Source organism: Pseudochaenichthys georgianus, chromosome 5 (genome assembly GCF_902827115.2).
Source record: "Pseudochaenichthys georgianus chromosome 5, fPseGeo1.2, whole genome shotgun sequence".
In the NCBI taxonomy this organism is placed as follows: domain Eukaryota; kingdom Metazoa; phylum Chordata; class Actinopteri; order Perciformes; family Channichthyidae; genus Pseudochaenichthys; species Pseudochaenichthys georgianus.
In genome coordinates this window covers 28977302-29002870 of record NC_047507.1, presented here as the reverse complement: position 1 = coordinate 29002870, position 25569 = coordinate 28977302, and the positions used below count along the sequence as shown (strand labels likewise).

The 25569-nt window shown below is 40.1% G+C and overlaps 1 protein-coding gene across 2 annotated transcripts; it reads right to left on the bottom strand.

The window, feature by feature from the left end:
- Nucleotides 1-1195: 1195 nt before the first annotated feature.
- On the bottom strand, nt 1196-20950 carry LOC117446963 (transcriptional enhancer factor TEF-5-like). Of its 2 annotated transcripts, XM_034083498.2 has the most exons (13): nt 20869-20950; nt 12510-12574; nt 11081-11143; nt 8050-8061; nt 7043-7168; nt 6892-6932; nt 6637-6693; nt 6145-6209; nt 5923-6059; nt 5368-5541; nt 4675-4818; nt 4418-4570; nt 1196-3364 (listed from the first exon to the last, which is right to left on the bottom strand). In XM_034083498.2, the coding sequence occupies exons 1-13, from the start codon at nt 20873-20875 to the stop codon at nt 3251-3253; spliced, it is 1158 nt and encodes a 385-aa protein (XP_033939389.2). In that variant the 5' UTR covers nt 20876-20950; the 3' UTR covers nt 1196-3250. The 2 variants fall into 2 exon arrangements, with proteins under 2 accessions (XP_033939389.2, XP_071059285.1); XM_071203184.1 differs by lacking the exons at nt 8050-8061; nt 11081-11143 and adding an exon at nt 10873-10935.
- Between the last annotated feature and the right edge of the window lie 4619 nt (nt 20951-25569).

Genomic DNA, 25569 nt, shown 5'->3' with positions numbered 1-25569 from the left:
GGTCTTGAAATTGCTCCTGCTTCCTCCGCTCTGTGTCAGTGGGGAAGCCGTACATTCGTACTCCTTTCTCTGAGTGATTGGAGCATCCCCAGGCAGCACAGCAAACCATGGTGGCGACTAGGAGGCAGCACAGCAAACCAGGACAACACGGAGGAAAAGGCACAGACAAACTGCATGATATGCTATTTAATGTTTATTGAATTCCATGTATTTGCAATGGATGTTCCTAAAACAACACATTTAACATCATCATCATCATCATCATCATCATCATCATATGCTGCTAGTCCTGCTGCTGCTGCTAGTCCTTTGATAGTCACCTGTCGGTCTCCTGTCCTTTCTGAAGGCCATAAAGATGACATTAGTCATTTAGATAACTTGTGTCCTCAATTACCATGGGATTACTGAAACTACCATGAATTTAAGAAAATGGTAGACATTAATCTAATCTGAATTTTAAAGCATTACTTTAGATCCCCTCCCGCTAAATATATCAATACACATTAGAAAGTGATGCTCCTGACTACCATACAAGTTTAAGAAGATAATATTGGTTTGAAAGAATTCAAAGCTATAAATAAACAACAACAGGCTCTTTAACCAAGGCACTGTTAGTAACATGTAAACTAGTTGTTCACACTAATCCTAATATTATCACTTAATATTAGCAAATTCTATTTTATTTTTTAAAACATATTGATGTAAATACATACACATATCGATTTGTTGTATAAATATTGCAAATCAAAACCTTTATTCACTAATAATTACCAAAAATCGTAGTTCTATCTCCTGTTATCAATGCATTCACATTGCCCGCCATTAACTTCCGGGGAACGGTTCTCGTCTACATGAACCACGTGACGATAACCGTTTTTGGACTTCCGTTGTCGTAACTCTTCTATTATATGGCTCTGTACCTACCATATACCAAATTCCCTCACCTGTCAGATTTTATAATGCTAGGCTTAACATAAGATACAAGATTTTGTATTGGCAATACCGGTCACAGCATCTGATTGGTCACAGAATTTGGTGCAACAAGACCCAATTGAAAACTGTGAAATAAATGCTAAGCTACACCTTTCTTTCATTACAATTGGTAGAATCTGACCTTGAGCCAGCTCATATACACAACATTTAGTTTCATAGGTGTGTGCGATAATAAAATAAAATGAACTGTCATGGACAAAACAAATGTACAAACATCTTTTAATACGTTTTCTGGGGGGAAATGGCCCCAAAGGCACCATGCGTCTTTTATTGTTGGATACATTTGTTTGATTACATAGTCCAAACTCTACTTTGAAGTATAAAATTGCAATGCACAATGGTAACAAAGACAACAGTAAACCACCTTAAACCAAACAAAACAAAAACAGAAAAACTGCCCACACCATTCAGAATATGATACATTAGATATCTCATTATTAATTATCAATATCAGCACAATCACACATTATTTTCAGTGAAGCATATGGCAAACATTGAAAGTCAAAAGACAACAGAATCAAAACATTAATATTGATAATGGCGAAACATGTCTGTATAAAAGATAAATTGAGAGACCTGCTAAAGTAGAAGTGTTATTGAATCTAGCTTGTGAAATATGACATTCAAAGCCAGGTGCAACTTTTCCGCCATACAATATCTTAAATTTGAACTCTTTATAGTACAATTGTCCAGTGAACCACACAGAGTAGACACTTGTCTAGCAGGATCCATGAAGAGACAGTTCTCTTGTCTCTAATACGGGGGCCTGCAATACTTTAAATATCTCCATCACAGTGGAACATGATCAATACACCTCCAGTTCCCCACCCTGCCCTCCCACTATTTATTTTCCAACCCTATAAATAACAATCAATCGTCATACTACACAGCACAGAGACAATAGCCCTCATTCAAGACAGTTATTTTGGGTTTGTAAAAAAGAATTGTCTTAAATATCAAAACTGAACTTTTATCAACAGATGCAGCTTCTCCACACATTACAGCGGAGAACAGTGAAGCAAATGAACCAGCTTCACAGCATACAATGTCTTTTTTAAACAAAAGAAACAGTGTTTAACTTCTCTCCACTTAAACCATGGTCTCTGTGCTGAGTTACTTGATCACAAATATGAACAGAAAGTCCCCCTCCAAAAAATACTCCTATGTAACACATATTCCTTTAGCATCCACTGACTCACAGTACAGAAACAAATGATTTTTCAATTAGGCTACATAACTCAAGGCAGAAAATAAGCACTGCTGTTGCTTCACCACCCCTTCTTGATCTTTTAAGTGCAACCAAGCACACGTCTTCAAACAGAGAGAAATAACATGGGATCTTGTAAGGATGGCAAAGCCCTGGCTTTATGTCTGGCAATGGTACAAGGCATCCCTAGTGTCAAAAGTCAGTAATAGATAGATGCTTGTAAGACCTGATTTTTAAAACTGTAATAAAACATTTAAAAAAAGCAGAAACTAAATAGTACGGTTACACAAAAACCTTCTCCCTATACATGTGGACTGTAAAACTTGGGACGATCTTTTGTAAAAACAATAGGCTATGAAAAGTAGTACTCCTATCCCATTCCTCTGTGTGCCCAAATATAAAAACCTGCTCAAAAGATGTCAATCTAAGAGGTTTCTTTCCAAAAAATGTGGACAAAATACACCAGTCTGACTATTTTTCTGTTTGTTTAAAAACAAGAGGTAGTAAAAAAAAGGCAATCCAAAGTGGCAGGCAATGATAAAATCTTTGGAGAAAAGGCACTTGCTTTTCTTACAAACCTACTGTAACAACACCACTTGGCTCTGGTTTTCCCCTTCCGTGGTCCTGTTGTCTCTCTACTTCTTCAATCTTATAACACTTCTCTTACTGCTCAGAGTGTGATCCCCTGGCATACTAAAACAGGTCTTTTCAACCCTAAACACATTCTCGTTCCCTCAATTAACATTTGAAGCTCCATCAATTACCTTTGCAAAAGTGACCTACTTCATCTAAAGCATGTTTAAACACACGGGAAATAGCTGGTTGTTCGAAAGATCCGTTATTCTTCAACATTTCTTTGTGTGTTGGCACGTTGAGATTCACTCTTTTTTCCCCTTGCGAACAAGACTTTCTTTTTAAAGCAATAAATGTGTCCATGTTAGTTCGGTCTAGCAATGTTTGAATGTTTGTTTTTCCTGGATGGTTGAGCTGGTCAAAGAGAGATTGTTTCACGCTTTTGTCTGGCTTTTCCAGAACCTCCCTGAAGAGCTGTTAGTCTTTAACAAGTCTGTAGACATGATACTGAGCTCCGTGTTCACTCGTGGAAACCTCAAAAACAAACGCTATACAGAGCAAGGTCTCCTGGGTGTCACGGTTCGTCACCACCTGAAGGGCAAAAGGAAAAACGTCAAATGAAGCAGCCTGTTTAGAAATACTGAAGTTAAATAAAATGTGATTGTTTCTTTATTTGGTTAAAAAATAACAGTTTTGGGAAAAAGGCAAAGGTTGGCTTTCTTGCAGAGAATAAGATTTGAAGATTCACGGTGCCTCTCTCACACCTGTACCTCAAATGTGAAGCTACAGCCAGCAGCTGATGAGTTTAGCTTAGCGTAGCTTAGCGTAGCTTAGTGTAGTGTAAAGGCGGACAAAAGGAAAAAAGAAAACTAGCCTGGCACTGTTTTTAGGTCACACAATCGTCTAAACACACATCTAAAGCCAAATAGTAAACGGATGTATCTAATTTGTTTATTATGAACGATTAAGTGATCATATAGCTAACTGTACGTTTCCTCTTGTCTCCAGTCTTTGTGCTAAGCTAGGCTAAGAAGATGCTGACTATAGCTTCATATTGTGATGAGATTTTTGGACTAAAACACTGGAAACACATGAAATACACTGAAGGGCTTCAAATTGATGTCCGACAATGAAGATGTGTTCCAAGTGAAGGTGGTAGAATTAGCTAAGACACCATAGTCACACTGCCTCTGCCCAAACAACATTGAAGTTAAGACATATGCTCAACATTGTATTAACTGAGTACAAACTGTCCCCAAGGAGTCATCAACCTTATTGATTGACTCCAATGTGTCTTTCCTGCTCTCTGACCCTCTTCGTCAACTCTGTTACTGTTTGAAGAAGGGAGGTCCTCTAGCTAAGTCACGCCACAGCTGAAAACCAGTGAGTAAAGAAAGGGCCTGTCTTATCACACAGAGACATTGTAAAAGTCCAAGTCCATTAAAGAGGAGTGAGAGGGCAGGTGAAAGCTGAGAGGATTTCAAGTAAAGGGACGTATGAATAATTCCCTATCACAAAATTGACCATACAGACATGAGAGTGGTATCTATCATCTTATCTAAACTTCTTAAAGTAAAATAATATTAAATACATTTCCCAAAATGTCCTTCCTCCTTCAACAATCTCAATTTAAACGTGTGTTACCTGTAGGATAGTGAAGTTTTCGAGAACACTATTCATCATGTATTTTTCAGGCAAGTGTTTGAGTTTGTGGATAAAGTTGATCATGTACTCGCACATAGGAGAACGATGGATCCTGTAAACACACCTTCCTCCTTCCAGGCGGGCGTACTCTGTCTGAAACACACAATCATAGACAAACAGGTAGTACATTAAAGATGAGCGGCTGGTTGTATATGCGTTGTTTGAGAAGAGAATACAGAACCAGTGCACGCTCTTACCTCTACTTTCTCCACAACCTGCTTGCCGAACGAGCAGACTTTGGTTGAAACAGTGATGGTCATGTTCTCCAGGCTGCTGTACTGGCTGCTGACGCCATAGAAAGAGCCAGGGCCGTCCTGCATGCCGCTGCTGTTCAGGTCCGCCTGCAATCATTTGTTCAGATTGGTTATGATCATCACATACTTGGATGTAACTCAAATGTCCTCGTATCCTGGGGTTGCACAATGATTTTAGGGTATTTTCAAGTTTTTCGACACACTTCTTGAGACTAGATATTTGTGGACAACATAAAGTGTGCAGAGACAATTTAAGATAAATGCAGTTAACCAATCTATTTATAAAAACACTGTTGTTTCATAAGAAAAGGAAGTGGTTTGCATAAGCTGTAGTTTGCTACCACAATTGTGTTGTAGGCCTCTCAGTACACAATCCAGTCACTGATAGAACAAAACATTGACATTTGATGGGCTTTTTGTCAGAAAAATGTAATTACATTTGCAATTATTTAAAAATAATTTACATAGTCAGTTTAGTATTTTTAAATATGGTTGTTACTCTATTAGTTTGCACTAAAAAGTTGTACATAAATACATTTCACACTTTTCCATATTTTGATAATAAGCATAAAACAGACAAAGAAAGACAAATGCACAAAGCAATGAATAACTGGTCGATGATCTTCTAAAACTCACCCAGAATTTAACTAGGAAGAAAGCGTTCTGAGGGCCTTTCTCATAAAGATCTTTGAGCCCGCCCTTCTTCTCGGGGAACTTGTCGTATATCTGCCGGATGTCCACAGCCTCGAGGAGCGGGTCGCTGTACGAGGGGTTTGTCTGTCCAATGTGGACAAACAAGTGTTTGCTGTACTGCAGTGGACAGAGACAGGAGGGACGAGAGGGCGGGGTTAACCTTAGGAACATCAGCTGCAGAACTACATATGATAATCTGCTCACTTTTGAGAAAAAGGAAAGAGGAGAGTATTAGGTTGTACTAATATCCTGTTTTTTTTTTACCTTTTTTTTGTAGTACAAGATTGTTTTTCAACATTAACATTAACTTGTAAAACACATTCTAACTATTTCATTAGGATCAGGAGCAACAAACACGTCGATGACATTCTTCTGTAAACTAAGCTCTGTGCCGATGGGAAGAAACAAAACGTCCCCTGGCCCCCCATCCCTGCCAGGCCTGTGCTGTTATCTATCTATGTCTGTATGCGGGAAGCCTTATTGTGCATTTTCACTCACGTTTTCAGGGTCTCTCTGGACCTCCATGAAGGCTAAATACTCCAGCATCCGCAGCTTTGAGGAGGCGATGGTCCGATCCTGCCACACCGGCACTGCAGTCGCAGACGGAGGAAGGGGGGGCGCCAGGGCCTCATAACCTGGAGGCACACACACAAACATTTAAAAACAAGTATACTGTGGTTACATTTGTTTTATTCTCGCAGATTGTTCCCTCATACTTACTTGGTATGGATTGCTGTACAGGACCTGATAGGCTTGGGTATGGGGGCTGTGCAAAAGATTTGATACTGAAACAAAATACATTTTTCAGTGAGACAATGACCAACAGACAATCAGTAGCAGATGTGAACGGCACTTTGGTCATTCTATATTTGTATTTCTGATAAAAGCATTTTATTGTAAAAATCTGTTAGTGTCAAAATATGAGCTTGTGTTGTTGCACCAGCTAGTCCACCTGCTTCATGCAAAATAGCATCAATTAATTGTGCATTTACTGACAAATGAAAACAAATTATTTATTTTGTTTGTAAATGTAAAACAGAAAAAAAGATGAGGATTTATCTCCTCCATGTATTTCTTCTCAATTGAATTTGAAGCAGTTCATTTGCCTGGTGGCAGTTTACATCAGTGCAGGAAACATACAGTAGTGCAGTGATGAAGGAGAGTTAGTTCTGGTTTGTGCTCACAGCGGGACTTCGGCTAGGGGGAACTTACGAATGACTGGTGCGTCCAAGCCCATGATTCCTTCCCGGGTTGAGATCTAGAACCAGCCTGGTGTGCAAAAAAGTGATCCGTTAAACATGCCCTGCAATACCCACCTGCTATAGGGTTAGGTTACTATACCTAACCCTGCACTGCCTCAGTCACTCTTAATGCACTTTTTACTCATCAATAACACCAATCTCTCTCCTCATGATCTAAATATAACCCCACAAGCATCCTGCAGGGTCAACAGAGGGGCTTACTTACTCCTGAGAGGGTCCAGGCTGTCCTGGGATTGAAGACCAGAACTGCAGAGCAAGAAAATAAATGTTACTTGCTTTTGAAAGACGAATAAATGTTGTTTCTACTCAGATATTCAAAACAAAAATGTGTGTAAGAGAACAAGAGGTGGGCTAACTCTGGGTGGCCCGTAGGGGGCAGGAGGCAGTGGCGGAAGGTGATTCTTTATCATACTCGGGGAGACGATCTGTGCAGACGACAGTGCTGCCATGTTCTGCAGGGCTTTGTCTTTAGACGCCTGATCCTGTAGTGAAACAGAGGAATAACATGAGCCACAAGGGGGCAGTATAACCTAAACACCACCTACTGCTGTATAAGAGTGGAGTGAATAGACTAACACAACCATGTATTTATTTGTATGTGCTTGATAAATAATTAAAACAACACTTGAATGTTGACTATGTTTCACAACCTTTAGGAGAACTTAACATGAGCCTCAATAAAAACAGCTATTTTAATTATTCCAATAGACATTTTCTTTTTATTGCAGCTTGACAGAATGAAGCAAAGGAAGGAAGAAAAAGCTGCGTTTGTATTTAATCTCAGGTCACGAGAATAATTGAATGTCAGTGTTTACCAGGATCACCACAGGAAAAGTAAGGAGAGGGCATTTGTATTAAATGCAGGTTTGTATTTGTGTTGCATACATTTTTTTTCCATCAGCAAATTAAATTCCTGCTTTGCAATGAAAGCAGTACTATGTCAGTGAAATACAAAATATACAGACATATAACATGATGAATGAGACGTATTTCATGATTGACAAAAATATCAAATCTTTTTAATTTTTTTATTATCTTGTTTGCAAAATAATGCACTCACACTAATTTAGCTGTAGCTTTGCAATGTAAGGACAGATGCCTCAGAAGCGTGACCCCCGAATCAAATAGACACCTTAATACAAAGCAAGCAAGCATTTGTCTTTTTGGGAGAGGCTGGGGGGGGGATTACACTACATCAGGAGGGGTGGCAGCAGTATGGGGTTTCCTAAGCATTGTTTCATTACAGGATAGTAACGGGGTGGGGGACGCCATGCCAGCAGAGGGCCACAGCAAGGGGACAGTGCACTGGTGCTGCCAAACAAAGGGAGGAAGGAAGCATATTGCACAAGTCAGATCCACTTACCAAATTCATCGCCTGGATCAAAAAAGAGAGAAACCATTAGTACTCAGCAGTTCTAAATGATGTTTTAAGATTAATTAGTTTATGTTGATATAAAATGTGTTTTTTTAATCCTGGTCTGCCTCTTCTGTTTTTAAACTGTAAAAGTGGTGGGTAAAATCTTACATTTGCCCTGGTTCAGTATTAAGGTGTTAGAAGAAGGCATACATACAGAATTATCACATCTTTCAAAGGTCCCCTATTATACAGTTTTTCATCAATATATTATAGCTCTCAGATATATACAAAACATGTCTCTGAAGTGTTTGGCTCGAGATACCAAACAGATCATGCATTGCAGCATTACCCATAAACCCCTCTGTTTCAAAAGTGTTACTTTAGATGAAAATAAGGAGCCCCTCCCCACGCCCCTCTGAGAGATATTTGGTTAAAAAGAACACAACGGTGCTCTGGGAGGGGATTCGGGTAATAAGGTGGGGGGGGGTTACCTTGGTTGGTGATTGGCTAATAGTTACACAAGTCAACAAATCGTTATGACATCATAAAGTGGCCAACATTTGATCAGCTCATTTTCAGACAGGTTTTTATATAAATGGATCAGGACAAAAAGAGAGAATCTTTTTTCCTGAAACGTTCAGAGTCTCTCTACACAGAGGGGACACATGTGGATGTCTTACAGACATGAACAAGTGGATTTTACATAATAGGTGACCTTTAAAAACTGTTGAGTAAGTATGTGTTGCCAGAAACTTTAACATTACATCATCTAATGTAATCTATTATCTAATTTCATTGGACAACATAAAAAGGTTGAAATAATACACGTAGTTCATGGAATTTAAAATCATGTATAAAGACCATGAAGGAAAGTGTAAGGCTATATTATTATTATACGGCTATATTATTATTATACGGATTTTCTTTTAGTAAAGCCAATACAAATACAGTATAATTTGGGAGCACAACCCCTTATAACACTAAACAAGATTGACAGAGGAAATTCATCAAAGAGCAATTAGTTCAAAGATGAAATCCTTGGAGGTATACTGCACTACAAGGCTTCAGAGTATTACGTCCAATGGACAGCTGGTACTACAGTGTGTAGCCATTTCAGCAGTAACACTTTAACTTCCTGTTTGTTCAGCTGATGCTTTCCCTTTAATCCCCAGGGGAAGGAGTTGCTCTTTGTCTGCCATCGGAACTTAAAAGAGTGGCTTGGAAACTGTGTTTGTCTTTGCCAAAAAAACAATTTGGCTCAACTTCATAAAGGCTTGATAAACACTTGAACAAGGCGTTGGTATAGCTGTGACTGCATACACTCTTTATAAGTCAATATTTAACGTTTAAAATATACAGGAAAATATATATGAACAGCATTTAAAGATTCATTTGAGTGCTGCCAATGCTGTTAAAGTCAAAACATTTAATATGCATGATTTGATGTACATGGGGTAAACAAGAACACAGAAGAATGAGGATATCTTTTTCATATTACATATTTTTGCTAGAACAAAACTGTCAATTTATACTTTATGCCATGTTGTGTGAAGGAGACAAAATACAGATGGGTGTGTGTGCAACAAAAGTAATCACAGACGGAAGAGAAGAGGAGTAAAGTCACCAAACAGAATAGAATACAATCCTTGAAAAACTTAAAACCTGATTTTAAATGAATTTAAATTCTTTAAAATTGGTCAAATCAATTTTAAGAGTGTATTTTCCACTGGAATGGTTCAGATATGCCCTCGATATGAAGACAATGTGTTTAAAAAATAAAGTGATTTTTAAGCTCTGCAAACATTGTAATTTAAACGTAATTCTTCATACCATAATGTGACATAATGTACGAAGAGTGGAGGGGGGGTAATATGGCTGCTCTGTTCTGTAAGTCCTGTGACTTTAATAAAAGGATGGAGAGCCTTGCATGATGAATAATTTGCATTCAAGATTTGTTTGACATTTATGGAAAGCTCACACACTTGTATCACTGGATGAACAAGTTAAGGCTTCCAACTGCACTTTATAGAATCACAAGGTCAAAGTGTGTAAGGGAAGTAAAGAGCCATTGTTGGATCAACTAAACTACATATGACACAAGTGAAAATATTGTTAATGTATCTTTTTCGATTTCTTGTGTATGCTGATGTCCACTGCCGGATTAGTCAAAGGGGTTAGGTTCAACTGAAGTTATCACTAGAGAATGCCACAATGTCTCCAGTATTTACACAGGTCTGCATTATGAGTGAAAGAGGATAGACAATTAGGAAAACAAGTACAAGGAAAGAACAGAGGGACTGAAAGGACTACGAAACAAGTCATATGATGAAGATGAAAGCAGTTTATGAAAACACATCAGAAACACATTGAAGGAACTAAAGGTATGGAAGTAGAGAGAGTTTTAGGGAAGATTAAGTCTTAGAAAGGTACAGTATGCTGCAGAGGCAGAGCTGGAACAACATGCAGCTGGATGACAGTTCAGTGGGCTCATCAGATCAGCGAGTGTAGCATTCCCTTAAAGCAGAAACTATACTATTTAACTATTGAGTGGTGATGTTAGTCTTCCAAGTAATGGAGCTCTGACCTAGAAGTTACAAAGCGTTGTGTGTGTGCAATACATGCATGGTACGGTAGCAAGACAGTGTCGGAGAATGACCTCCTTAAGCATAGTTTTATATCTGATGTATACTTCAACAATGTGTTGACTTGCATTCACTTATCTAGCTGAAACTGATTGCACAAAATCAAGTGTTTTTCCTCACAAATATGGTGGTTAGTGCAAAGCCAAGCCTTTACCAGCCCCCGCCGAGCCCGCGGTGAAGCGCATACCTTTAGCTTTGACTGGATCTCGCGAGATTTTCTCCGGGCGAGAACCTGCAAGTGGCTAGAAACCTGCACAGAGGAATAGCCAAGAGGAGGGAAGAGGAAAAGGTGACAGGGAGAGAAAAGACAGGGGAAGAAAGAGAGAGAGAAGCCGTAACCAAAGAGGAAAGAGACGCCCAGTCAGTGTAGCCCGGAGGCTGTTGGTGGCACCTACCTTTATACCCGCCTGGTATTCACGGATTTTCTTCCGTGCTAACACCTGTATGTGACTAGAGACCTAAAGGGGTGCGAAACAGTTTTTGAGCATAAAAACAACATGCACTCAGATGCGTTCACACACACATACATGCACGTGCAGACACACACATGATCACAGAGATATCATCTATAGTAGTTCATGCAAACAATAACAACAATATGGGTTGGCAATAATCTATTTTATGGAAAATCCTCATGCAAAGACCAAACTGATGGATGAACTGATCCCATTTAGCCCGTGGAGCTAACGCCTGATAAAGCTACTTCTGAGACCCCCATTGTTCTCCAAAAAACACACAGAGTCAACCTGTTGCACTGCGTTTTTATTATTATACACACAAGCACCGTAGTTTAAGTGAGTGTGACTCAATCCCACATCTGCAACGTGGTGATTCTCAAAGTAGGTACATTTTTTGAATCTATAATTGTTATATAATGAGCCCAAATCTAACAAATCTATTACACTTAAATATGTTTAATATCCTTCTAAAACATTTCTCTTTCGCTGGTATATACGTCAAATTATTCCAAAGGGTCTTGATAGTGCCTATCTTGTAAATAGTCCAACACCAGTGCATCAAATGTGTATTCATCCGCTAATCCTGAATCGGAAAATAGTTCCCAATTAATACACTATTTACTCCTGTTTGAGTAGTGTGCACTTAAAACTAGAGTGCCTAGCTGTTTTAAGAAACCACTTTCCCTTTTTAAAAAGTTAAACTTTTAATTTGTAACCAACAGCATTTTAAAATATTCAGAAGAAACAGAAAAAGGTTTGTGAGCCACATGGTAGGCTAATTTAAATTGATCCTGACATTTTTTGGTTTTGGTCTTTCATGGGATTTTTTGACCAAAATAAATACAGTATCTATCAAACCAGACTTGTCCATAATTACTTGTGGTCCAGGCTTTTTGGTAATTCAGTTTTGTCATGTGGATCTAAATAATTATATTAAGTATCTAAGGCAGGGGTGTCAAACTCAATTTAATTGCGGGCCACATTAGCATTATGGTTGCACTCAAAGGGACGGTTGTAACTTAAAGACTATATAAATATACATATATAAATATATATAAAATAATGTATTATATTACATTATTGGCTCTGCCTTGGATTATTATCAGTTCTGGTAATAAATTCATACATAACTACGTCTGAAAGCAGAAGTCTAGGGCACATAATTGAAAGCAAATATTCAACAATTACACCAATTGTATTGTATATTATATTCTTTGCAAGCTCTTGCGGGCCACATAAAATGAGGTCAGGGATGGCCTTGCGTTTGACACCCCTGAGCTAAGGTAGCTGTTATGTCTTGTACTGTCAGTAACTAAAAGCAAACTCATGCAATATTATTTTATTCCAGTCATTAAAACGTGTGTACCTGTTTTCTTGTGCGGGTTTTGCCCGTCCTCAGCTTGATGTACCTTGCTATCAATTCATTGCGACCTGGAACACAAAACAGAAAGGAAGGTCAAGCACAAAAACAATGACATTCAAAATGACAAAGGATAATTCATGTTTACATCATTGACAGTTCCCTTAAATGGACAGAAGGTGGCACTCTGGTCATTTGTTGAATAACCATTTTCCAGCAGCGTGACCTTTCCCAGAACTCCTCAGAGCTGAGGCAAACACTTTGTCACAGATCACAGGCCACAAGCACCTCAGCTTCCTATAGCAGACTGTATTTAATGTTCTGTGTTTTATTTCAAATAAAAAATAAACAAGGTATTAAAGTTTTGTTTTTGTTTAGTTTTACCCACAACTTTTATTAGCTTGTTTCACACCTACTTATTGTTTGCTCACGTGGCCCTGAAGCCTAATTATAGAGAGTGCTAAGAAAACGGAACCATGTTTTTCATCACATAACATCTACTCTCGACATTCTGCACAAACAGGTTGTGCAGAGAACATCTTCTATTCTGGGATGTCATGGTCCTCTTTGCTGTGCACAACATTTACAGTAACAAGCACCGCCTGTTCAGCTAAATGCAGCTGGAATCAGGCAAACATCCCCATTGGATGAAGTGTAACGCGCATTAGTATGTTGTCTTGAGGGGAAATCAGTCCATCAGTGTTTTTCACTTCGTTTCTTTGCCAGGTCACGTTTACTGGGTTTCTGTGGCTGACAGTTGGGCCAAAAGGAGAGGTCGGACTGCTGTATCATTATGAATAATGACCTGAACTCTTCAAAACTTGCTTACAGAAATTGAAACCAATACAAATCGGTCAATATGTTCCCCCTTAAACCCACACACAAAAGACTGTGTGTCTAGGAAGTCGAACAGTCTTTGCAGTATCCAGACACACAATGACAGGAGAAACAAGTCCTGGTTTCTCACACACTCTGTAGCACTTGGCCTCCAGAAAGCCCTGGTTAGTGCAATTACCATACAAGTCCTGCCGGCCATCTCCGGCAGGCTTGCAGCCCTCACCGTCCTCTCCAAAAGAGTCAGCCGGCGGTGGGCCAGCAGAGGAACTGTCTGCCGATACTCAGCTAGCCCGTCCCCCTCTGCCCCGGGCCAGGGATGGACACGCCCGCTCCAGCGCCTCCGCATTCCTAGCATTCCTCTAAGCCTGTCACATCTGTGCTAGCCAGTCTGATTGGCCTGGGCCTGCGAACACAGCCGGGGTGAGGGTGAACACACACATGCACTTCCAGCTCTGGGAGTAGCAGGGGTTAGAGCCGGGGTGAGGGCCATTAGGTTGGGGTAGGGGGTCGTCGGTCGAAGGGGCAAAAGGGGCAGCTGATGCAGTAACTCTTGGAGGAAACACAAAGCCATAACTGTCTCTGCCAACAACTGCCACCTGGCAGCAGCCCCCTATTCCCAAAACAACACCAGCGTGTGACCCTGCACTCAACGGACTGCAGCACCTGCTGCCGGCCATCCCAGCGCAGGATGGCAGAGGAAGAACAATGCCAGCCCGACCCCCGCGCAACTGTCACTCTCAATCTCTTCAGCAGAGGAGCAAAAGGGGGGGACACATTACATTGTCCCAACCAAAGAGTTCTGCCTTTAATTTCACAGATATCTCATTGCAAAGTACTGACATACAGTATGAACTACAGTTTGACTAAGAAAAAAACAGATAAGAACTTCTTGGTGTTCTTACATTAAAATGAAATACACAGCAAACTTTTAGACTTTGAAAGGTCCGGAGAAAAATGTAATCTCTTATTCAAAAAATGATGGTTATAAGTTCAAGTAAAAAGACAATATGCATTTTTCTTAGAGTGTTCAGCTCAGAAATTATATTGCGTGGTAAATCAAAAATGTGTTTGGTTCACCTGTTGAACAGTGCACTTCTGTGGATGTGAGCTGCGATGATATCTCTTTTTTTTCAAAACATCTGGTTGGTTTTGTAATATTTTAAGTTACAGCTTTTGTTTTATATGATATGTAGTTTGCTGCAGAAGCACCACTTTAAAGCAGGCTGGACGAATCACTTCAGTGTTTGATTTCAAAGTTTCAAATAAAGTTTTTATAAAGTTTAATGTTAAAATTATTTGTAAATGGAACTGTAAGAGACATTCCCTGACACTACTCTTTCTGCTCGCTGGAAAAAGACAAACCTGATCCTGATAGAACTGCAACAAACTGACAAAAGCCTGGATTTATCATCAACTGTTACATCCTAAAAGTTATATCGGACTAACTCATAAAAACAAAAATGTGATGGGAGCAAAATCAACGCTGAGATAGTGAGTCCCAAATCCCTCATCCTACACTTTAACCTTTGCACTTGAAGAACATATACAACACATCTTGAGAGGCAACATAATCACTCAGCAGATCTGTGTTCAACCCGTCTTCAGACACAAAAAGCTGCTGAATTGTTTATTCAAGAGACTCTCGATCCCTAAAGTGTGGGTATGATGCATTCAGAAAAAAAACCTGTAGCTGTATGAGATTCATCTACTGTATTTAATAAATAAAAATAAAAAAACCTGACATAAGTGTTAGAAAAAAGTACCAGGTGTGCAAAGGACCATTTAATGCCTGATTTTGTCAGAACAGCAACCAAGAATGGGTGGTCATAATAGTAAATATGTTTTGCACAGTGTTCTATGTAACTTCAACAAAGAGTATAAGAGACGTGATCTGTGTGTTGTGAGTGGCAGCTGCAGCCGTGGCAACAGAGATCTGCTCAGACTTGGTGGAGGTCAGACAGATCGTGAAAAGGCTGCTGTTGCACCCAGCAGGGGAACATGAGAGGTGCTAACAGACACACAGAGCTGCAGCCATTAACCATCTATTGACCAGACGATAAACAGAAAAATAATCACCAACTATATTGAACAATTGATGAATAGTCTAAACATATCCATGCAAAAATGGCTTAAAATGCTTTACTGAATTCGTATTCTTTTGTAAAATGTGAATATCATTAGGTATTTTTTCAACCTCACTTTTTTCTAACTAACTTAATGATTCTGTCTTTTTTCCTTATGTATTGCATATATGTACTTGGATTTCGTGACTTGTAATGTTTCTGTTATTGTTACCCGCCTGAGAAATACAGATGTCAATGAGCATTTTTCAGGCAGCTTGACATAATGTATGTTGTACTCATTTTCATTTATTTGCAATGTCCCTATGAAATAAACTAATAAATACAGCTCGAAATTATTTTAGCAGAATTGATCAATAATGAAAATAATAGTCCTAGAGAGACGCTCTAGTAAAATCACAGTCACGGCCTCACTTGTCGTCAGCCTCTTACATGATCATAATCGCTATCTCTCCATATCTCTACCCTCTTTTTAAACTGCTTATGATTTCCATGCTGATTGCTCAACACGGCTCAGATCGCTGCAGGCTGCAGTTCTTAACCTCTTCCCCGGCAGGACACGCCTATCTTTTTCTTTTACTACATGACCGCTGGAATTTTCCACTTCCATGCTAAGATAGTGGGCAAAAAGGTAAACTCTCCTCCCTCCCCATAACCCCCCCCTCTACAGTACCTCTCTTTCTCTCCAGCTCAGTCTCCCTCCTGAACCCTTTCTCCACCCATATTCTCTGCCCTCCTCCCTTCTCATAACATTGAGGTAATCCTAAATTGCTAACATACTGCTCAGCCATGACTGAAAACATTCCTAACATCTCAGCGAGTGGGCTGACAGGGAAGGCCTGCTCAGTCATCATTACAGAGCTCAGCCCCCTCCCCTATAACTCCTCACACATCTTCTCTCACAACTTCACACATGCACACACTGGATCTGCTGCTAGGTCCTAATGTGGTCTGCATAGGTGAAAACAGACATAAGCCTCCCTCTAGCACTGAGGTCTTTCTCTTCTTTTGTACCCAGATGCTTTGCAGTAAAAACAGCTACAGAAAGAGAGAGAGAGAGAGAGAGATAGAGAGAGAGACAGAGAGAGAGAGAGAGAGAGAGAGACAGAGAGGTGTGTGCTTGGGGTTTGACGTACCTGTCGATGCCAGAATACTCAGAGGAAAGACATGTCAGTACAGCCCCAGAGCAAAACAAGACAAGCAACATTTTTGTGACACGCACACACTTCCTCTGAACTCAGGTCGCAAAATGTGCCAACTATTAAATTCCAACAAGGCATAATTCCAATGAACCAAAACTGTTGTTTGCTTATAGACAGTGTTAATTGCTTTCTGAAAATCAAAGGAATCAAAAGTTAGATGTCTTGCCAAGTCAGATGAGAAGTATAACACACACTCTCTCACATCTCTCTGTTGAATATAAGGCTATGGCAGCAGCTAGTTAGCCTAGCTTAGCGTAGCATAACGTTGGAGACAGGGGGAGAAGCTAGCTTTCCTTTGTTCAAAGATAGAACACCTGCTATAAGGATCTCTGAAGCTAACCTGTGATATAAACCAAAGGTTTCAAAAAATCAACATTTTGTTGTTTGATGAGGGTTATACTTGTCTATTTATTTGGGTCATTGATCATTATGTTGTGACCATGGTTGTGACCTTCTACTATGTATTAACGGCACATTCACAGCTAACGAATACACAGCGATTTTGAGTTGCAGGTGACTATGCACTAATGACAACATAGTTATCAAAATATTATCTATTTCTCCTAGCAGTTCAGACTAAATCAACCATCTATTTTACCAATGACAGAGCCAAGCAAGATGTTTTCCTCTGTTTAGAGCCTCTATGCTAAGCTAAGCTAACTGGCGGCTGGCTTCATCCCAACATATGTTTAGCATACAGACATCATAAAAGGTGGAAATGGGAATTTGTGCTAGTATCAATGAGGACATCTTGATTTGTACTGTATTGTTGAACATATGTGTGACTTATTGAAATTAAAATGTATGCTCTTTTGAACTAAACTAAACTAAACCTAAACCTAAACTTCGCAAATGCTTGGCAATGCTTCTGGTAAGTCTAGACAGGTTGTAAGGGCAAAGAACACACACATGTAAGAAGCAGTCATCTTGCTTAGGCGATGGAAATCAGCAAAAGGTTTCCCACCAATTGAAAAAAATCCTGGCAGAAAAAGTGGAATTCCCAATGTGAGGGATGACTTATTTTAGAGGCCACTGGAAGTCTGACTGAGACTGCAAGGTAGACAGTATTACACAGTGCAATCGTTAACATTCCCCTAAGCTCACGTCAGGGCAGCTTTTAGATGTCTGAGGTAATCACCTTGTGAGACGGCTTCTTCTTGGGCAAGCCTGCGCTGCCAGCAGAGCCTCAGATGACTTATTGTAAATGGAGAGGGTGTTTAGTGCTCTAGAAAAAAAAACGGGCCTCTAAAAGGGGTCCTGACAGTTTGTTGCTAAGGGGGCAGGTTTGTGAACAGCCGGCCTCTTTGTTGACATTCTCATGACAAATGTATAGAGCCTGGGACACAACACTATACTGCTAAACAGGCCTGAAGAGTTATTTGGGTAAATGTAAAGATGCCTGCAGTGATTAGTGCACAAGGTCTGTACGCATGTTGTAAAGTAATTGTGCCATTCTGGAAAAGTATTATTATTTTTAAGCATAAGTCCCTCTAGTTTGCCTAAAATTTATATTTCATTAATTTTATCAGATGAATTTAGATTTCAAAATGTAAATTTCCTACTGAATCAAGCTCAGAAATGCTTTAACATGGTAGCATGAGTTTAATCAGTATGCAGTTTTTCTGTTCTAGTGCTGAAGCCAATTTCTTTTTTGTATTATTGATTATTTATGCAAAGTTTAGTTTTTCCTTAAATGTCAGAAAAATAGTGCCTGTGTTGAGCCCGAGGCAATATCTTTACATTTTAAATAACCAACAGTCCAAAAGGTGGAATCAGCTAATGTGTGGCTTTTTTGTTTGATAAATTACATTAATGATTGAAGAATCAGAAAACAAAAGCTGTTGATTCATATTCTGTTTAGTACTCGATCTATCCACTACTTGTGTCCTCACTGTTATGATTCCTAAGCCAGGATCAACAAAAGCTGAAACAGTGGCAGAGTTATTTCAGGTATGTGCATTGAATATCCGAATCTGCCTGAAAAATTATAGGATGAGATTCCATAAGAATCTCGTCAAGTAAAGGCAGCCAAAAAAAATGTTGCTTTAAAGGCCCCATGTCATGGCCATTTCCACTGATCATAATTCCATTGTTGAGGTCGACTAGAATATATTTACAATGTTCAATGTTCCAAACTCACATTGGTTTCTCATACAGCATCTCTGTATAGTATGTGTATTCACCAGGTATTCACTCTCTGTCCTAAACGGCTTGTTGGAGCTCCTGCCCCCCCCCCTCCCTGTGAGCCCACTGTGCTCTGATTGGTCAGCTCGCCCACTCTGTTCTGATGAGTCCACCACCGTTACAGTGGAACATCAGTGATCATATGTTACAATGGCGTTTGTTAGCAACCAGAAAATGACACCAGTAAGGACAAACAGATGAGAATGCTGCGTGGGGTCTGGGTGCCGTGTTTGCGGGACGTTGCGGGGCTCGCTGCTCCGCCCTTTGAGGCTCGAGGAGCGGACAGTGTGAGCTGGATTACTGGTGTCGTTTCCTGGTTGCTGCGTGGGGTCTGCGAGACAGCGAGACACCACAGAGCTCAGCCTGAGCACACACACACACTCACAGCCAGGCTGATGGATTTTTTTTAACAATGACGGAAAGATCTGAAAGCAGTCCGTCATTTTGGCAGATTAGAACAAACTCAGAACAGCGCCAAAGCTAACACCGCGCTACAGTTCACGAGCGTGCTCTCTCTCTTTCTCTCTCTCCCCCCATCAGAGTTGTGTAAAGACCAACGGGTAATACTGGATTTTGACGGAAACGTTACGATCCTGTCCGTCAAAATGACGGGCCGCGAAAAAGTCTAGCGCTACCTCTGGTGCGGAGAGCCGCGGCTGAGAAAAGATAAGGCTGAGTGAGTGTGAAAAAAGAAGAAAAAAGGAAGAAGAAAATGGAAAAAGAAAAATCTCCAACGAGGCGTTCTGGGGCAGCATAGACAGGTATTTTCTGTGTTAGAGTTTTACTCGCTGCAGGGTGTACTTTGAGGGTTTGTGACTCTGCAGACCGTTTACATGCAGAAAAAGCTACATAACACACGAGGGGACGGGTAATAACCGGAAAAGCATGACATGGGACCTTTAAAAACAAACAGTAATGTGTCTAAAATAAACAGCCTTACGGAGACTTTGGTGGCACTGATTGATGATTTTATGGTTTCTCTGAAGCCGGAATCAATTTTCAAGTTTTTGAGTCATGATTGACAATAATTAAAGGGCAGGAAAAGCTTACAAAACATGGCTAGAAGGAGATAGATTTCAATGGTGAATAAAACATAATTTCACAAAGCCTAAAGGGGGTTTGTGAAGGACAACTGCGTGTAAAACAGTAAAGAAAGCAACACAGTTCCTGTCAATCAACATTTGTTGCTGTTCACCAAAATTCCAAGCTTCAAATGCTAACTGTAATTAGAGCGTGCTTTGTCTGAACAACAGCAATGGGAAAGTGGGATCAAAATAATGAAAGACAAATGTGCGCAATGCCCTACACCTGGATGTCAGTGATTCCACCAGAAGACTTGCCAACATATCCATCTGGAGCTTTTCAGGGCATTAAAGGCTCAACACCTGCACATTAATGAATACACTGCAGGAAACAGCATTAATATTCTGAAACCATGTGGATGTTTAAAATCTTAAACATTCCAAAGTGATGTTATTGTTCCTGAACCTGGATTCACGCTGCGCTAATTATTGCCAATTTACCCGAGCCATCCTGCATCAAACGCAACACTTCTCCAGAAACCAGCTCCAGCCCACAGGCGAAACTCTCCCCACAGTACCGGTTTGTGGAGAAACAAGCACATGGCGCTCAGCGAAGAGCAGGTTTTGCGACTGAAAGTGTAGCGAGGAAGAGAAGAGGCCATAAAACAGTGTGCTGTAAAGAAAAACAGAGTAGAAAAAGACAGGTGTAAATCACGAGGAGATGATCTCAGGACGGCAATAACTGGCTCTGAGAGACTGGGAGAACCTGACCCGGGGTCACAACGCAACAGGTACAGACTTGTTTAAGAGAGCACCGAGTGGAAAGAAAACACCTCTTTGTCGAAGCAGTGACAAGAGCACAAGAGGGAGAAAAGTACTTTTCTCATTTTTCTTTAGGGCCTCATGGTGCGTGTTTGTTTTCTTTTAACCACAAATCTCTGTGGGATGGATGGTTCTCTCATTTTGGTGCATTCATTATGGGACTGTTTTCTATGGAAGTTGTTCTTTTGTTGCTCTGGCTGTTATCCAGCATACTTACCATACATCTTTCCCTCATCTGACAGGATGATTTTCCTCCTGCCGCAGGGGGGGTATATGGCGAGGGCCTCCTGGAAGCTCTGCTCGATGTCCGGGCTCCACACGCCCTCGGCGTCCCCGTCAATGGCCTTGTCATCGTTCTCCCCGTCCAGCCCATCTTCAGGGCTACCGTTGGCACTCCACTCGTTGGACGCAATGGTGGCGGCTCCCCCTGGGCCCGACCACGAGCCCCAAAATCAAGGGATCTGTAGGAGACCTTTGAGAGAAAGGCATAGGATGCTTCGATTATTTTATATCTTCATATTGATTTAAATTATTTAGCAAATGTTAACAAATAATTAACTTTGAAATCTAAACAGCGGAAAGAAAATGTTAAAGAATTTGTTATTATCAACAAAAGCCATGCCAACACCAAATCAACAATAACTAGGCAGGTAATGTCAGTGCAGCCGAAGCCTGGTATAGTTTATAAAACTATAGAGCTCCATTGTTACTCCAACAAGAAGCTTATGATTGCTGTTGGGCTTCTTCGGCTTATTAACAAAAAAACTAGTGGCCTGATTTTCATTACATTCGGTGAAAGGATGTACCATGAGTAAAAGAAGAAGCCATTACATGTTGGTGCTGATCTGAATCCCATAGAAGCAGTATTCTTTTCGCTTTCGTCAAATTGCAAAATAGGGCATTTGGCCATGGCAAAGGTCTGTGCTCTCTGAGTGACCTTCTTGTTATCTAACATTATTTAAAACACATTATTGAGCGACATAATTGCAATCTGTGGCATGTTTCGTGTGAGTGAGGGCACTGTGAGTCAATCTAACACACACTGTCCTGGTGATGTAAATACTCACTAGTGCATCGAATCTGTATCGATCCGCTGCTGCACATAGTTCCCCAACAAGTGCCATGTTTACTTCTGTTTGCTATAAAGCTGTTTAGGACATTACTTCTTATTTAAGAAAAACACGTTATATATAAGGCATTGTTTAAGGATTTATAATTTAAGTGGGAATTAATATTCATAAGCAAATCACATGAACAACATTGAGTTGTTCATTTGCTACCAATAACAGAAATGAGTGCAGCAATAAGCCATCATTTTCATAATTGTAATAAGGAAACTCTTCTGCTTGAACCACAACATGTACATCTTACTACAAAACTATAAAAAAAAAACTATAATTTTAGGCAGTGAACATTGTACAAACTATTGTATCAATTTTGGTCTATCGGCCAGTCGTAAATGTGGGTCATGTGATGCTATGAGGAAAATCATGCCTCACAATAACTATTTTATTAGGTCTACCATACTGTCTTATTACAAACCACCTTTTGTTTTATCAACATATTCTTCTTTTTGAGATTGACATGTAGAAACTCAGCCAGTAAAATCCTGTAAAAATGTTTTTATATTTGGCACAAGTTGCATGAATCTTGGAAAAATGTTCTCAGAAAACATCCACGGTTTTTTGCCTTCATTTTGACAAACTGAGCTGTCATAACAAACAGGTTAGTGTAACGGATTTTTATTTGTTTCCTTGTTTCGACTCCAGCAACTCGGCTTATAATCAGGAGCAAATTTCAACAAGATCAATAAAATAAAGGAGAACATGATTTCTGATTTAAGTCATGTCGGCTACCTCATTAACAGCTTGCCATGCTGTGTGAACTTCAACCCGGCTTAGCTTCTCTACAAGTAATGAACATAAAGTGAATTATTTGTGTGGCTTTAAAGAGCTGAGTGAGTTCATGTTAAGCATAATGAGAGTTGAAAAGGGAATGTCATTCATGTGTAGCTCGTTACTTTGCCTCTCTTTGACAATGTCTTTATTGCTGTTATTAAATCTGAATGAATAAACAATGCTAACCGTAATTATTACTGTAATTTCCTCAATTTTAGTTCCCTGAAATGGCCAAATGAATTCAAGATATTCCATAAAATGTAGTTTAAAGACCTCACTAATCAGAGCTGGCCTCAAAGAATTCGTGTGGTCTGGGAACTGTGTCCCAGTGTGGTTGGCTCATGACTGACTGCAGGCTAAGATCTTAAGTATTTTTCAAGCTGCCTTTCAGCATCGTATTGTTTCTGAACGTCTATGAGGTAACCACGATCTTCCCAGGATGCTTGTGTTTCTGCTGTAGCATTTCTGCAGATGTTGACATAAATAAAGCATAATAGAGAGAGTTGTATTATACTGACATTTAGAGTTTATATGATAGAATGTAAAACGAGTATGTTACATTATCTGTTTTCAGCTGTTATTCCCCTGATATGAGCCATATTTGAAGTCTTTTAAGAGGTTTTGCAGAGTTAGGGAGTCAAATATGGACAGTTTAATTATTTCACATAAAAATAAATCCAGAAATTAAGCTTCCTTTGTTTTGTACTTAAAATATGATCTAACATATGAAAAATGTCTATGTAAACAAGTGAAACCATTATAGTCAAGGCCACAGAAGTGTGTATAATTATTTGGAGTGTAATTACACCAAAACTCTGCCGCCAAAAAGTGGTTTTATTTTATCTGGAATTTTGTCATGATGACCATGATAGTTTCGAAATCCCTCTATCTCCCCCTTCTCTGTTTATCTCTCATTATTTAGAAAAAGACACACTTTTTCACCACATACTGGTGAAAAAGCAGAGGTGAAGGATTAGTGACGCTTCCTTTCGCTTCCCATCATCATAAAAGAGGAATTAAAAAAGATCAAAGGCGGGTAGATACGTTTTATCCCGCAGCGATATCCGTCCAAACGCTACATACAACATTTAATTTATGGACGTCACTGAAGCCAGATGGGAGTTTGGCTAATATCCACAAGTCCAGCAGCTAATTTTAGCTGAGAGGGTATTGGTTATGGCGGGCCCTCTGCAACAGGGTCACGGTGTTAAAACTCAACACTGAAACGGAGCACTCATCAGCAGCTCAAGTAATGCGTGTCTGTCCTCGCAGATCACACTGGATCCTTCCAATCACTGCTCACTGGAGTCAGGGTTTGTTTAATCATACTCTGAAAAAAGGTCATTTTAAATACAATGATTAAAAACAAAGACATGTGGATATGCGAGTGAATAAATAAATTGAATTGAAGCTGCAACAAATCAAATTAAATGTGTCTACAAGTCCTTTGATAAACAGTATTGCCTCTTCATTTTCTTTCTTTTTAAAATGTGAGAATTTTTCATCTATCGTTGTGTTGTATTATAGTAAACTGAATATTGTGTTTTGTGAATTGAATTAGGGCTGCAGGTAGTGAATATTTCCATTAGTCTGCATATCATTTTCTCAATCAATCAATTTCTGTCTATTCAATGCGAAAGATTTGAGAAAAATGTCTGAGAAATCGATGCTAAATATTTTGTTTGTCATGTAGGAGCATCAATCCAGCAAATACTTGCAATTTCTGCCTTAGAATTAAAAACAATAATTCAGTTAGTAGTTCAGATCAAGTAGTTCTAGTCATTGAAATTATTTAAGAGTTTAAATGTCAACTCTGGACCTTTCTGGAGAATTGTGAGCACACATTAACACATCATGTAATAGTTACCCCAACTTTTCCAGCAGCCCGTGATGACAAACTAATTTGACTTTCATTGTGTAGTTGTCAGCAGCCTGTTTGTTGGTACAACTTAAAAACAGAAACATCTTTAGGCCCAACGAGCCATCACACTTCTGTGAACCCTGAACACACACCAGGCCACACAAGTCTGCTGGTAGAGTGTCTCTCAGGCAGTATTTCATTAATGAACGCACAGGTGCTGCAGGGCAACTGCTCCAGTCGAGCCGGGGCAATAATCAGAGACTGGTGGCACAGTGAGGGAGGGGCGGCCGCTCTATTGTTTATCTCCAATTATAGCAGAGAAAACACTGCAAACCTCCTCCACACTGCGAGCTGAGCAGCAAGCAGCGCTCAGATCTGACGGCCTCGATGGAGCTCAGAGTGCTTTCAAGAGAGGCTCTTCAGCGAGAGAGGGGCCTGAATTTCAGACATGTCCTTATTAAGAAAGGGCTGCGAGTGCTCACTGTTTCTCCTCCTGCCTCCCTTGTGTCAACCCAACGCCCTCCCTCCCTCCTCTTCTGCCAGCCCCCCCACCACCACCACCACCACCCTCCACCCAGCGCTCAGAACGTCTCTACCCAAATAAGGACAGGAGACCAGGGGATGCGTGTATGGGAGGAGGTGGTTGGCTTGGTTGGTTGGTTGGAGAGCAGACGGGGGAAAGGGGGTGTGTATGTGGGGTGGGGGTGTTGTCCAATTTAGGCGTCCACTTTGGGGTCTGGAAAACAGTGGGATTGTTCCAGCTGGAATGCAACATCAGCAGTGAACACACTCAGAGCTCAGACTAGAGGCAGGCCATTGTCAGTGGAGCCATTTTTCAATGCATCCTCGTGTGGAGTCACAGGATTCTAAATCTGAACAATAGTCATGGCTCGATGGTGAAAAGTTAAAGGACAGTTTTATGGGCTGAAATACAACAGCTTGGACCCAAGATGGAGGGATTCGCTTCTCCGACACAATTTACTGCCAGCATGTCGTTTGAAAATAAAAGCTGTTTGTAATTAACATATTGATTACATTACAACAGCTGTTTGTATTTGAGCCAAGTTCGGGTGATAAACTCAGGCATAGCAATGACTTACAGAACAAAATAAACTGCGGATACACAAAGCTGAGTGTATACAGTGTAATACATAAAGAC